Source organism: Synchiropus splendidus, chromosome 15 (genome assembly GCF_027744825.2).
Source record: "Synchiropus splendidus isolate RoL2022-P1 chromosome 15, RoL_Sspl_1.0, whole genome shotgun sequence".
NCBI lineage: Eukaryota > Metazoa > Chordata > Actinopteri > Syngnathiformes > Callionymidae > Synchiropus > Synchiropus splendidus.
In genome coordinates, this window is record NC_071348.1 from 5,276,111 (window position 1) to 5,290,153 (window position 14,043).

Here is a 14,043-nt window from a genome sequence, read left to right on the forward strand (position 1 = left end):
AATAATAGATTGGCAGGATAATACGGAAACGCCTGGCGCTTCACAGAGAGACAATGGTGACATCTAGCGGTGCTTGTGTACTTGTAGTGTGCTATTCAAAAACATTGAGAGCGTTTGTCCTCTTAAATACGAACAGTTGGTCGAAACATGACAACATGACGGATTCATTGCACTGACGATCTTATTTTTTTGTGTCATAATAATAATTGTGTCATAACATCAATTGAATTAATGAATTTTCTGTAGTTTGAATACATATCAATCAAACTGTCCACGGGATCATTGATGACTCGTAAATGTCCCTGTGTTTATGGCATAATGTATCATTATCATTCTTTCAAGTTATGCTTCTAAAAAACAATGCAAACGCGCTGAAGGATCGCGCAGTGCAGTGACGCGAATACGTTTTAAGAATCGCGCAGTCTGTAATTTGTCCCTGTTGGAATGCCGTAATACCAGGAAGCTTTTGCGAATGCGTTCGCGGATCGCGCCTGGTGGCTACTAGCCTGAGGTAGCTGTGTGACTGGTTGTTGCGAGCTGGAAAATGTGTCTGAGTTCGGTCCACGCGGCTCTGACCGACCTCAAGTCCCTCCAAGCGGACATTGGAACCGGGATGGACTTATTGACAGAAGTTGCTGTGGATCTAGTCGAGGCTAAGGGTGAGGGACGCGCCGCAGATCAGCGGTCCGGTTCGGTCCGGTTCTTACCGTGCCTCAGTGACCAACTGTGTTGCAGTGGCAAATGTGGATTCCGAACTGAAGAAATTGGAGGCCATGATTCTGGAGTGCGCTCAGTTCGACAGCGAGATAAACAACTATGTTGATGTTGTGCATCAGGTCACGACTGAGGTGAGACCTACAAGTTCTACTACTCTGGTGACCATTGAGTGTCACCTCTGGGAGTTTGACCCTCTTCTATCAATAGTACTGTTCACTTTCACTCCCGAGGAACAATGGATGCTGAAGTTCATAGTCACAAACAAGTGGAAAAAGTGAGGCAAATGCAAAGCAAGTTCTGATTCTGAAGTGTCTCACCTTCAGGCTTCCTCTCAAGAGCCAGACATGATGCTCCATTTGGTCGACGCCGTGAATGAGCAGCTCGCAGCGACAGCCACACTGTCTGACCACAGTCTTCCAAGTCACCCCAAAGTTGTGGCCTTCAAGGAAAGCGTCAGGGGCGCCGGGAGCCAAGGTGCGACCTACCGCTTGAATCAGTTAAAGAAGCTGGGAATCACCTGCCTTCTTCTTGTGGTCTACACTAAAGACACAACCGCAACAAAACCACTACTTGTAATTATTTTACTCTCTCATAGTTTATGTAATTATGGCCAGTGATCAGGTAAGTAAAGTTGGATTTATTGATGCAAAACAAATCTGCTGTTTGTGTTGAGAGTATGAAAAGCTAGAGTTGAATGGGAACATGCAAAGTTTATGCAAAGATGGAGGTCCTGGATTTGTTTGAAGTTTGGAGCAACTCATCATCTCTTACGTCAGACGTCAGTTTATCCTCGACTCGTGTTTGTTATCTTCAGACAGCCAACAGTTGGAGGAGCTGGACCAAGACCTCGCCATCACACACAGTCAAGTCAACTTCAAGTGTCCTCTTACTCAGGTGGGCCTCTAAATGTCCTCATATCACCATATAAACCTATTCATCTTGACTGTTGTAACTGACATCTTTGGTGGCTGTTTGATTTTATTATTAATATTATTGTTATTATTGTCATTATTATATGACATTATCTTGTGTGTGTGTGTGTGTCAGGTGGACATGGAGAATCCGGTGAAGAACCAGAAGTGCAGCCACCGGTACGATGAAGCGGCCATATTGAATCTGATCAGAAAGAGGCACAGCCAGAAGAAAAAATGCAGGTGCAGCTTGCCTCTGAGGGTGTGACATGATCCACTGGAGCCTCTTCTGATCTGTTCACTTCCTGTTCCCTGCAGATGTCCCATAGTCGGCTGTGGCAACCTGGATGTGAAGGAGTCAGACTTGATTCCAGACGTGGTGCTGAGGAGAAGAATACAGAGTGAGAAGAACAGCCGCTGACAGCTGCACTGAGCTGAATGGGTCTTTCCTCAGCAACACACTTGAGTTCATGGATGCATCTCGAGTTCTAGTTCTCCCGTTGCTGCTTTTCCTCAGCAGATGGAGTTGCCTCGTGGCTTCTCTTTGGTGCCTCTCAGAATGCTTATTCCGCAAATGGTTATTCATTCCCCCTCTGGTGTACGAGGCTTGAATAGTTGAGGAGTTAAAAGGTTAAAAACTGGGTCTGGATAAAAATGCAATCGATTAATGTGTGGACAAATATCTACATTAGTGTATTTAGGTTTCAAGGTCAACCATGCACATTTAAAGACACGTCCTCCCCATGTCCTGGGTTCACAGAGGTCATGTTTCTCTCCTGGGTCTGATGAAACCAAAACCTGTTAAGAAGGAACTTTGTCAACAAACAAATCAGCTCAGTCATTCATAAGTCCTCGGCTCTAAAGTCCAAACCGTGCCGCGTCGTCTAGTTGACCAGAGGGAGGGTAGAGCTCAGGAATGAGTGTTTATCTTGAAGCATTTTCCGAAATTAAATGTATAAATCCCTCCGTCGACATTCTGGAGCTGAATAGAAGAAGAAGAAACTGTGTTAAACTATTGAATAAACGTTGTTTTTCTTGTCATGATTCTTCTCTACTGATGTGGAGGAACTAGGGGGCGCTCACGGCGTCCCCACGCTCGCGCTCAGACCTGTCGCTTTAAGAGTCCACACCTCCCCGCAGATCCAGGCTGAGTTTCAGCGCAACACAACACCGAGCGCCACACCAGAGTCGATCTCGAGCCGATCCGCCAGACCCGTCACTCAAAGACCCAATCGCTGCCTCTCGAACCGGACCGAGACGGCTGGGCCACATGAGCGACTGCGCGAGAGAGACGGTTCGGCGGAGTTGTCTGCTCTCGGAGACTGAGTGAGCCAACAGGTGTGTCTCGTCTCACCTGTTGAGAACCGGTTCCGGATCAGTTTGGACCGCGTCCGATGATGGATTATGTTCTGGTGCTTTGGATGTAGGTGAGGTCCTCGCTTTTTCCGCGTCAGGAACAGGTGGTTCCGGTCCACATTCATGGGGAACCAGGTGGACAAGTTGACGCATCTGAACTACGCGGAGGTGCCGACGGCGGATCCCAACGGGTTCGACCCGGACGATGACGGACCTCGGATCGGCGTCTCTTACATTTTCTCGAACGACGACGACGACGACCAGGACGAGAACCCGGATCACCTGTCGCAGCCGCGCGCGAGCCACGAGGAGAAGCCCTTCGACCCGCGCGACGAGCTGGAGTGTGTCGTCTACTACCGGGACGAGTGTGTGTTCGAGAGACCCGCCGCGGTTCCGACCCACACGGCCGAGAGCCTGCTGAACAAGTGCCGACCCGGGGACCTGCTGGAGTTCGTGGCCTCGGGTCAGTACCCGCACTGGGCCGTGTTCGTGGGCGACTTCCAGGTGGTCCACCTGCACCGGGCTGAGATCAAGAACAACTTTCTGACCGACGTGAGTCAGGGGAAGCGCGGCAGGATCGTCAGCGGCCTCTACCGGTACCGCGCGCTCCCGCCGGACGTAGTGGTGCGCAACGCGCTGGACCACGTCGGCACTCGGGACCGGGACTTGGACTGGAGGAACTCCGAGTGCTTCGCCGCCTGGTGTCGCTACGGCAAGCGGGAATTTAAAATCGGAGGCGAGATCCGGATCGGCAAGCAGCCGTACCGGTTGAAAATGCACTTTACGGAGAAGAACAGTCACGTCCTGGAGTTCCAGAGTCTGGAGGACGTGGTGATGGAGAAGAGGAGGAACGACCAGGTGGGCAAAGATGCGGTGATGCAGGAGCTGGCCAACCACCTGAGCGCGTCACACGAACTGACGGAGGGCCACTTCGACGACTGACTGACTCGCATCCAGTCAGAGAGTTTTAAAAAGAGAGTCCGAGTTGAGTCCAAGCATCATCAGCTTTTCACTCACGACCCTGCGGGAGAGTCATTTTTGAGTCTCAGCCTCACTGAAGTCATGTCAAGTTGTGTCAGATAAAATGGCATCAATCATGAAGTTCTCGTTTTTGTCACTGAACCTACCGCCAAATGGAGCAGTGCTGCTCCCTCAGGTGTGATTATATCATTTAATTAAAAACACAGATCTGGACAAATATGAAATCAATCACGCGAGTTATCAAAACAGCGGAGCACAATCTTCAAATATATAGTTCACCTTTTGCTTTCTGGTGTTATTGCTCCTCCCAGACACAGGGGGCGGTGTAGAAGGATGCATTTGTTTCTTGGAGCGCTGTTAAATGACAAGATTAATATAATAACTGGTCAAATAATAGAAAATCAAAACCAATATATTGACTGAACACATGGGAGGGAGCTGAGAATTTAATATCTATTTCTTCTTGCTTAACTTTCCCACCAAGCATGTCGGGGTGCATTCCATTAGTGTTTGATTTTGATTTGACAAACCAGTGATCATCGCTGTTAACCGAGTCAGTTCACTTGAACGCCTCATCCTGTCTATCTCGTGTCAACGGGTCTCCTCATCTCCGCCGATGTCTGAACTCATTTTCACATCTCTTAAACGCCTTCCTTCCTGACTGAGACGCTCCAGCTTCAGTGGCGATGGCTTGGTTCTGATCCAGTGGTGGCTGGAACCCCTGCTAGCTCCTCTGATCCCAGGTGAATGTTTCCGAAGCTCTGCTCTGAAAGTGTCTCAGGTGTCGCCTCCTGCTGTTCCAGAGAGAAGCCTTCAGCACTCACACTTTACAGACGTGACTGTGCACTTTTATCCACAGTTTTTTATTTTTCTGGGGGAATAAACAAGCTGTTTGTACGAAGGATTCTCTAAATAAATCTATATTTGACCAGACTTTGTTTTGGCGGATGATTTGCTTCCTGACATCTGAACGCTCTGAGGTGTTCCGCTGCGAAGGGTGTTCCTTGAATCATCAAAATATTTACCTTCCGGCAGAAACGGCTTTGGAGCTTTGCTGGTTTGTGTGAAGTTGTGTTCCAACAGGGGGGTGTTGTGCTTTGTTTACACCTCTGCTCACTGAAGATAAATCTCTCCAAAGGTTTTCTCCAGGCTTGTAAACAATCTCCACCTCTTCCCAGACTTTGAGGGATGATTAAAGTTGGCGATCACGTTTCCTCCGTCAAGTTAAAAAAAATCACCATTAATCCGACGGTAACAATCCCTGAGGCTGATGATCTAAGAAGTTACATTTGAGGAATCAAGCTCAACTGTGCAGCAAATCGATTGATATAAGTGAAAGAAATATTTTTATTTTAAAGGATAAGTATGTTGGAGCCATCGCAGCTAGGTCTGGTTCACAGAGCAGTAGATGGTTCAGAGATAAACCATATATTTACTAGATTCATGTGCTGTAATGGTACAGTGGATGCTTTGTCTTCACATTGCTGGGCTGAGCCGACTGGGCTGGTACGGACAGTAGAACAACTGGGTCGAGTTATTCTGTTGCAGGTGCAAAGCGAAGACCGAGTTTCAGCACTGCCAGAATGGCGATGACAAATGGTAGAGGTCTAGCTTCGTGATCTTGGGATGGATGTTTATGTGTCCTGTGGTGGACTACAGAGCTGTCCAAGGTCTGCCCTGCCTTTCAGTTCCACTCGCACATGAATCACATTTTTTCATCTGTTTTAAATGTACCTCATGGGAAGATTCCTACACTAAGAGTTAACTCTCAGTCTCACTCGGCTACGTCCTGAAGCTCTTTGCGTTCCTGTTGACTGGCACGCAGCTATTACCACTCAACAAACCCCCTCTGACTCCTGAGACGCTGCTGTGGGAGCAGGAAGAAAGGGACGAGCGTCCGACCTGCGTCGCAGCAGGCCTGTCAGATAGGATCTCCTCCCCAGAGTCAGGACATGTTTACGACGATACTTGTCAGCAGCGGGTGGGTAGCCATCCTGGCTGGTCCCCAACTCTGTTTTGAACGTTGCCAGTCGCGCCTGAAGGAGGTGGGCTTCGCTCCAGGACGCTGATGGATACGTGACAGGAGACGAGGCTGCGTGTCAAATTCAACTCTTCCCCGGTGACGCCAGAGCGACTTGGCGACGAGACTTGGAATGAGAATCATGATGAAGAGGTCGACCATTAAACGGCACCCCTTGTGGTTTTCAGCGGGACTGCAGCTTATAAATCAAATGGATAATAGAGAGGGAGGTCGAGCCTCACTGCAGTTGTGTTCGCTGGAGTCGGGTAAATCTGGGTTTCTGATCCAGTTCCGGCTCCGCACGAGTTAATAATTAATATGGCGTTTGCTTTGGACTGGACTGTGTTTGCTGTTCCCGGCAGCCTGGCTGGCCGCCTGGCTCTGGGATCAAACTTTGTTTTTCCAGCTTGCACGCCACCAATCCATTCCCGGGCCTTCAGCTCCTCGCTGCGCATTTCAAGGCTGTTGCTCCTTTTCAGGTCCGCTTCTTTGGGATTGTTTGGCCCCTCACAGGAGCCACAATCGGCTCTGGTTTGTATTCCGGCACACACGCGGGCGGGCGGCGGAATTCTGCCTTCCGTCTTTTGTGCGGTTGTTTTTTTTTCTCAACAAATATGCCTTGGGAGGTCTGAGATGAAGGTGGAGCTGCTGTTCGCACAGGAAACGCTGCACTCAAATGTGCAAGAAGACAGCCACCTCGTGACACGCACCAGGAAACCAGAGCGACCACAGACAAGTTCTGCAGAAGAGGCCGCGATTGGAAAGTGCTAAACCTCATCGTCATCTGGTTCTACTGTTGTACTATTTGCTCAGTACCAACGATACACATTCAATTTATGCATTTATAGAATCAACCTGAGACATCTGCAACTGCACATACTTTCACAGCAACAAACAGCATAAAAAACTAAAGGATTTAATAGTTTAAATGGTTGGTCACTGTGCAGTAATTTTGACTTTTAAACAATACTGGACTTTTAAAAAATACGTTCCAATTCAGTGCTAAATTGATGCTTGAAATAGTCACCAAAATTTCACTAAAAACTACACCGAAATTACCAAGTCATAACCGTAAATAAGTATTTAATTCAGTCATAGTTAATGTTAATGTGTCCCCAAATGTAAAGTGCCGTTTGATCCCCATTCCAACCTTGAGTGGAAAAAGTCGTACATAGATTGCAGACTTATCATCTGAGGGTCGTGGTTCTCGCTGCATATCTCTTGTTTACTCAGCAGTGTGTGCAAATGGTTGTTTCTCTCAGCACCAGCAAAAACAGGGTGACATTCAGGGCTGTTACTATTATTTAATGCCCATTTAAACATCATGTGAGCAAAGTTTTGAGCACAAATATCTGTCTCTGTTGTGTTGCCTTGTAAGTTTTACTTGAGTTTAGTCCTCAGGTTTTCTCATTTTGGTCTTATTTGGTTTGCAGAAGAACTGAATAACATCAGTATTCTGACATCCTCCTGGACTGACCCTGTTTCTGTGGTGGCTGAATAAATGAAAAACTCAACAAGATCCTGTTTGGATTTTTCGGCTACGGCTCAAGAGACAATCGTGGTGGTTAACAAACTGAAGTGAGATGTGACTGCGGATCGCTGCCTCCCAGCTCTCTGACCTGTTTGTCACTTTCATCATTTATCTCAGGCTGACTCAATCATCCGCCAACTCTGATTCATTGCTGGAATAACACCACAGGTCATGTTTCTGGGAGAATTTAGACTGGGCCAGAAATGTCTTCTGTTCCGCCTGATTCTTGACTTCATTCTTTGATGGAAGGTTTGCACATCAATGGTGTGACCGTTGAAATGTACCCATCACATTGTTGCAGCAGATAAAAGTCTTTTGACCATTTATGCCAAACGTTTGTTTTTACCGACCACAGAGGATGAGGAAGATAGTTGTGTTGACACCACTCCTGGTGTCTTCCTGACTGTTTCCCTGACCAGAGAACATCCATTAGCATTATTCTTCTTAACAACTTTAGTTGTTAAACACATCAAGAGAAAATTCAACTTGGCCCCAACTTGTTTATCTCTTCTCGTCGGGAGTTGCTCTGCTAACGCATGTTGATGCCTGACATTTGAACATCTGCTTTTCTGCGGCGACTTCATCTTCATTGAGAAATGCTGATTTAAATATTCATAAGCTGTGAAGAAATATGGCCCCATCATGCCGACAATAGCAGTTAAGCTTATTCCAGTTAATGAAGTTGTGCATCAGCACACCAGTGACTCACAGTCCCTCACATGTTTGGATGCTGGGGACCTGAATAGTGCGCTGTAGAGAAGTGGCTTGTTGTTGTGTTACATGTAGAATTTTGAATTGAATTCAGGCTTTTGGCTCAACTCTCCGTCCGCTGGTCTTGAACTTCTCCACAAGGGCGTAGATCTCATCTCTGATCTGGACTGGAAATTCCACCCTTTTCCGGCTGAGATGTCACAACGGGGCTGAATCCCATGAGTCCTGCTGCAGAGAAGCAGCTCCCACCAAACCTGCTCACTGTCCTCGGCTTCGCCGCCTCATCGACCTCTCCGGGCCAAACCCATTTTCAACACGAGTTAGAAGAAACAAATGGAGCTTTGTTAATCCAAACAGGTCGCCTCCGCCGTCTCTTTCTCATTGCGGCTTTATTGCGGTTGAAAAAGCGAGAAGGAATCGATCGCAGTGCAACCACTGATCCGTCATGCAGCGGCGCATAACTGGCAGTCATGATGACTGTGGCCGCTGGATCAAGGAGAAAGGTCTGAGAAAAGGTTATCGAGGAAGTGGCATTTTGTGTGTGAGGCTGTGTGTATAAAAAGTAATTCCAGTTAACCTTCAGTCAGGCACGTGTGCGACCTGTGTGTGTGTGGTGAAGGGGGGGTTAAAGTAGTTTTCGCTCGACTGCAGTGCAAATAAGCAGCAGGATTGTGCTGCTGGTTGTTGATCTTCATACTCTTCATACAGAGAGAGAGAGACAGGTCAGACGCCAGCGACAGGCGAGCCGTCTCTAGAGGTTACAAGTACAAAAACAGGCTCAGTATGTGTGGTGTGTGAAGTCAGTACATGTTTTCATTTCTTCATCATGAAGCCATGACCCTGTTGTTCAGTCTATTCAGCTTTTATCGACCACCAAAATAAAAATAACGTTCCTACACAGCATGGAATTTATCGAACTGAAATGACACTCCTTCAAACACTTTAAATATCAGCTTCATAGCTCACAGAAAGCTGCTTTGAATGGCAGGAGAACAACACTCTTTTCACTCACTAATGATCCAACTGTCTAAATGCAACGTCACCAACTGACGTTAGGTTCCTCTACATCGCGGCTGCTCTCTGCAGCAGCAGGACACAGGAAGGCACATGTTATATGTCCAAAGTGTGTGAGTGGAAATTATTGATTTGACTCGACCAGACCGTTACCTGACTTGGGGACTTGACTTGAAGGCGCAATAGGAGTCAATGTCCTGACTGGGCCGGACTCGACCAGACTGTTACTTGACTTGACGAGGTAAGACGTGACAATGGCTTGACTCAGTGATCTTGCACTTGACCAGACTGTTACTTGACTTGACAGGCAAGACAAGACAATGATGGTGACTAGACGAGACAAGACTAGGCTTTACTTGGCAAGACCATGACCTTGATGTGGAGACATGACTTGACGAGGCAAGACCAGTCAATGACTTGACTAGGTGGAACTCGTCCAGACTGTTACTTGACTTGACTGGGGAAAAAGAGTCAATGACTTGACTAGGCGGTACTCAACCAGACTCTTAGTTGACGTGGAGACTTGACTAGGGAAGAAGAGTGAATGACTTGACTAGACAGGACTCGGCCAGACTGATATTAGACCTGACGAGGCAAAACCAGTCAATGACTTGACTAGACGAGACGGCACTCAACCAGACTCTTACTTGACTTGACGTGGATACTTGACTTGACTTGACTTAACTAGACCAGATGAGACTAGACAAGGCTGGTTAAAATGAAGTGGTTAAAAGGGTCCACTGACTAGACAGACAAGGTGCACGCAGGAAGAAGGAATAGAACCCAAAAATAAACCAGTGAACATTCAAAGTAACAGATGAACAAAGCGTAACCAGCAACGCGTGACGGAAACGAGAGACTCAGCTTTGACTCTATTCAGGTAGATGCCAGGACCCTCTACACAAGGCCTCCTGTCCTGATATCTGTCTTTCAGGTGGGACAAGGTTGCACTCATTTTGGATCCCCATATTCCCGCGCTGGTGAGGAAGCACAGTGTCGCCAGTCGCCTCATCTATGGACCTGACATCTCCGAGTCTTCATCTCATCTGAAGTGACATGTGGACACGCCCTTGCTCAGTTGCTGAGCTCCATCCATGACGTCAGACTCGGTGTAGGTCCACGGTGGATGTGTCACACTAACTCACTCAGCTGAGACGGATCAGCCTCTCAAACGCCCTGCAGTTTATTGCCTTAGAATTATGAGACTAATGAAGAAGATGTATTACATGGCTCCGCCCACTGCCCCTCCCTCTCGAGTCACAAACCCGCGCAGGCATCCATCAGCATCACAGTGACTAAAATCTCAGTGTGAAAATGGACAGCAGTAATGAGGAGCCCAACGTTTTCTCTGAAGCCTCACTAATGCTCCTCAGCTGGAGAGTTGTCGTCCACGATCATCCGCATCTTCATCACGAAGACTTCAGCAGCAGTGAAGCCCAAAGTAGACACATCAGCCAATGCATAACTAGAAAGGTTTTCATGCCGTGTAAACAAAAGAATTGAATGGAATTTTGTTGCTATAAAATACACTGCGATTCCGATGAGGGCTTCATAACGCTGCCGCCATCTTATGACATCACTGAAGGTACCAAACACCGGCGTCATGTCCACTAAAACAGTGAACAGAGCAGCAACACTAGCAAATATTGAAGGATTTGCCACAGGTTTTCGAGATAGAAGAGCAGGTTCATGTAACAATCTTTTCATTCAAACCACGTTGTTACGGAGACGACGACTCCGACTATTGTGAGAGGCATGTTGGCGACATTTAAACGCTTTGGACTGTAGTGGAATGAGAAGAAATTGGACAAACAGAGTTTTGTATAACTTGTTGTCATGTCATTGGAGGGTGAAACCCAGCACCTTGTACGGGGAGCAGCGTCAATGTCAGCTGCCGAGTCAGTGTTGAGTGACTGTTCATGCAGATGCTATATAATATTGCTAGCACACTTTCAGACACACCTAGCCGAGAGGGCGTTGTGTGGCTGTTGGGTGAAAGTGGAACTCCAGGAAATACTAAAAAACGATGGTAAAAATACAGTAAGAACCGAAGAATTCTGAAAACAATCTCCTTGAGCTCACAAGGAACGAGGTCACGTAAACAAAGAAGATCATGAATCTACCTTTTTTTGGGGCAGAACATGGACGCTGTTGCGCTGTTTTCGACAACCCTGTCTTCAGCAGAGTTATTAACATTCTTGATAACTTTGTGGCTAATGATTAAAAACAAAACAAACAATGGCAACATCAGGAGCTAATTTCAAGCTGCAGTTCACTATTTATGTGACAGGAAGAAGGTGGCCGATGCTGTAGCGGCACCTCATTATCAGTAGAAAATAAGGGACTGAATGTCTCACCTGAGTTAGCGGAAATACACGAGTCACACCAACGTGCTTTCATTAAACTTTGAGTCAAGTTCATCAAAGAGCGTCTGTGCCCCTCAGCAGAACCCGTTACGCTCCAGATCCACGGCAGCTACCGAGCGATAAGAGGTTAACTCCTTCATGATAAGAAACTCTATTAGAGGCGAGGAAGAGGAGGGCTTCCATGACGGCGTGTTCCTAAACAACTTATCTCTCCACGCCTTCCTCCGCGGTTCTGTTCGACCTCATGTTTAAGGTCAGAGATGGTGATGATCTTGAGCCAACTTCGATTTCTGTCTGACATTTCAACTTCATCTGTCTGCGACATTTTTATCTCCGACTTTGAATCTTTGAAGCGTCTTTCGGGAGAAAATACGTGCTGGTGCTGGGATGGATTAAGTGTTGAGTCGTGAATCTCAAGTCAGATTCTTGAGTCCCTCAACGTCAGGGCAGGCAGTACATTGTACTGAATTATGCCATTTAATGACCCCACACAACTTATACACCAATATACGTTTGTTTAGATGTAGATTCAAGGCCCTTCTAGTGGGTGGAAGGGAATCGAATACAAGATGGGAATGCTTGTTGATGTCCAGGAGAAGTGCGTCCAGCGTTATGAGGAAGAACCACTGAACAACAGAGATGATTTATGGGCAAGTTCAACTGATGCAGTAGCCAAATCCCTCATCCAATTCAGCCCCTTTGACTTGAGTGGCAACAAAGGAGCCAGTCGCCTCTGTCGGTGACCATGATTTGACTTGCATGTGTGGATGAAGGGGAGAGAGCTGGAGGGTACACATCAGAGTGACTCAACTCTTTGGACGGGAAATTGAATCGCTGAAATGTTGACTCACTGAAATCAAGATGAGAGTCTCTGACTAGTCGCAGGAGCAAGTCTGAGGTTGGTGGAGTCATCTAAAGAGCATGACCTCAAAAGAAGAAGAGGGTCTCTGGAGGGCGTGTGATTTCATGAAGCCTGTCAGTGAGGAATAACAGTCAATCGAAGTTGTCACGCTGTTCCGGGTATTTACCGTCTCTCCGGCTGATAAGATTCATCACGGGTGTGTGGGAGCAGCGCACCCTGTAGGCATTCCAGAATACTCACAGAGATATTCAAATATACGTTTGGTATTTGGAGCACGGCGCTGGGATGAATAATTCAGGCTAAATGTTTCCAGGGTGGCATGATTCCAAGGCAGACCGGGCAGCGGCGGCCGTCTCTGTCTGCCTCTCCATGTGTGATGTCCTGCCCCTCGCGGACTTTGAATGTACGTGACGTGTATGATCAATAAAACAGGGCTTGAAATGAAAGGACGGTTGGCCCCAGAGGTGCGTGTCCACTTGCTAATGATATCTGTTGGTGGAAGCTTTCTAATCCCCGTGTTGCTCTCTTTACTGGCAATGACACCCGTCTCTCCTGTGTCAGATCCTGAAGCCCGTCTAATCCCCCGGCGGCGCTGTCGGCCCCCGTGCTGTGCCGCCTCCCGCTAATTTGGCACAATAACTTTCCCCAACTTTTTCCCTCCGCCCTCCTGCGGGGTTGTCGATGAAACTCTCCACTTTTGTCCTAATGTCCTTTTTCTACCCGCTGATATCTGGACCGGACGTGCTGCGGAGGAGATAAACTCGGCTTGAAATGCAATCCAGACTGAGGGGGGTCAGCGTGAGTGGCGGCACATTAGGAACCTTCAAGTTCGATCAGGAGCCTTAAACGCCGCATCAGTATGCAGGCGGGTTCTCGTCGACTTGTTTAATAAGAGGAAGGAAGTGGGAGGAGGCCGGGAAAGGAAGAGTGAGGCCTGATCATTACCGCTGTTTCGCTCCTGTCCCGGCTCCTCTGGAAACCACTGCAAGAAGAGTGTGGACATGGACCACACGGAGCAATGCTTGTGGCACCAGCGTCACGCTTCATGACTAAATATTGACTTGGAAATGACTTGTTCAAGGTTGTAGGCTGCAACCTCACCACGAAAAGGTCAGGGTTCTGGACCGGTTTAAGGCCACTCTGCATGTGGATGGAACCAGGATGGGCTAGACTTCATGACCACGGTTGAACTTCCCAGTGAAGCTACAATGAGCTCCTCAGAAGTTTGAATGCCACCTCCCTAAATCCTGCAACATTCAATCTTCGTCCATTTCTTACTGTAATAAACAAGTATAGAGCCCGTCGACAGTCAGTGCAGCTTCTGTCAGCTTTCTCTTTCATTTCACAGACTTTATGGTTCCATTTGTTTGTTTGTTTGTTCCATTTTAGTGATGGACTCGTGCACACAAGAGAAACACAGCCACGTGAGAGGGTTACCTCAACAGGACTGCAAATTTCATCTGCCAGACCCCTCCAACATTCGTGAAAAGGACAGAGGATATTAGCAAGTTGGCAAATATACTGTGGTAGAACTTCAGTCAACAGTTAGAATATCAGTTTTAAACAACAACAAA

At 47.4% G+C, this 14,043-nt stretch overlaps 2 protein-coding genes across 2 annotated transcripts; both read left to right on the forward strand.

The window, feature by feature from the left end:
- The first annotated feature begins 452 nt into the window (after positions 1–452).
- On the forward strand, positions 453–2,672 carry nsmce2 (NSE2 (MMS21) homolog, SMC5-SMC6 complex SUMO ligase). Its single transcript, XM_053844085.1, has 6 exons — positions 453–659; positions 736–848; positions 1,041–1,191; positions 1,532–1,611; positions 1,765–1,871; positions 1,947–2,672. The coding sequence occupies exons 1-6, from the start codon at positions 545–547 to the stop codon at positions 2,047–2,049; spliced, it is 669 nt and encodes a 222-aa protein (XP_053700060.1). The 5' UTR covers positions 453–544; the 3' UTR covers positions 2,050–2,672.
- Positions 2,673–2,799: 127 nt separating this feature from the next.
- On the forward strand, positions 2,800–4,898 carry LOC128746781 (protein LRATD2-like). The gene has a single exon (XM_053844084.1). The coding sequence runs from the start codon at positions 3,108–3,110 to the stop codon at positions 3,924–3,926; it is 819 nt and encodes a 272-aa protein (XP_053700059.1). The 5' UTR covers positions 2,800–3,107; the 3' UTR covers positions 3,927–4,898.
- The last annotated feature ends 9,145 nt before the right edge of the window (positions 4,899–14,043 follow it).

Bases quoted from the DNA above. Each gene is read 5' to 3' on its own strand.
- nsmce2 (XM_053844085.1), top strand. From the start codon at position 545: ATGTGTCTGAGTTCGGTCCACGCGGCTCTGACCGACCTCAAGTCCCTC. The intron at 660-735 runs GTGAGGGACGCG...ACTGTGTTGCAG, and splicing joins GGATCTAGTCGAGGCTAAGG to TGGCAAATGTGGATTCCGAA. The intron at 849-1,040 runs GTGAGACCTACA...TCTCACCTTCAG, and splicing joins TGCATCAGGTCACGACTGAG to GCTTCCTCTCAAGAGCCAGA.
- LOC128746781 (XM_053844084.1), top strand. From the start codon at position 3,108: ATGGGGAACCAGGTGGACAAGTTGACGCATCTGAACTACGCGGAGGTG.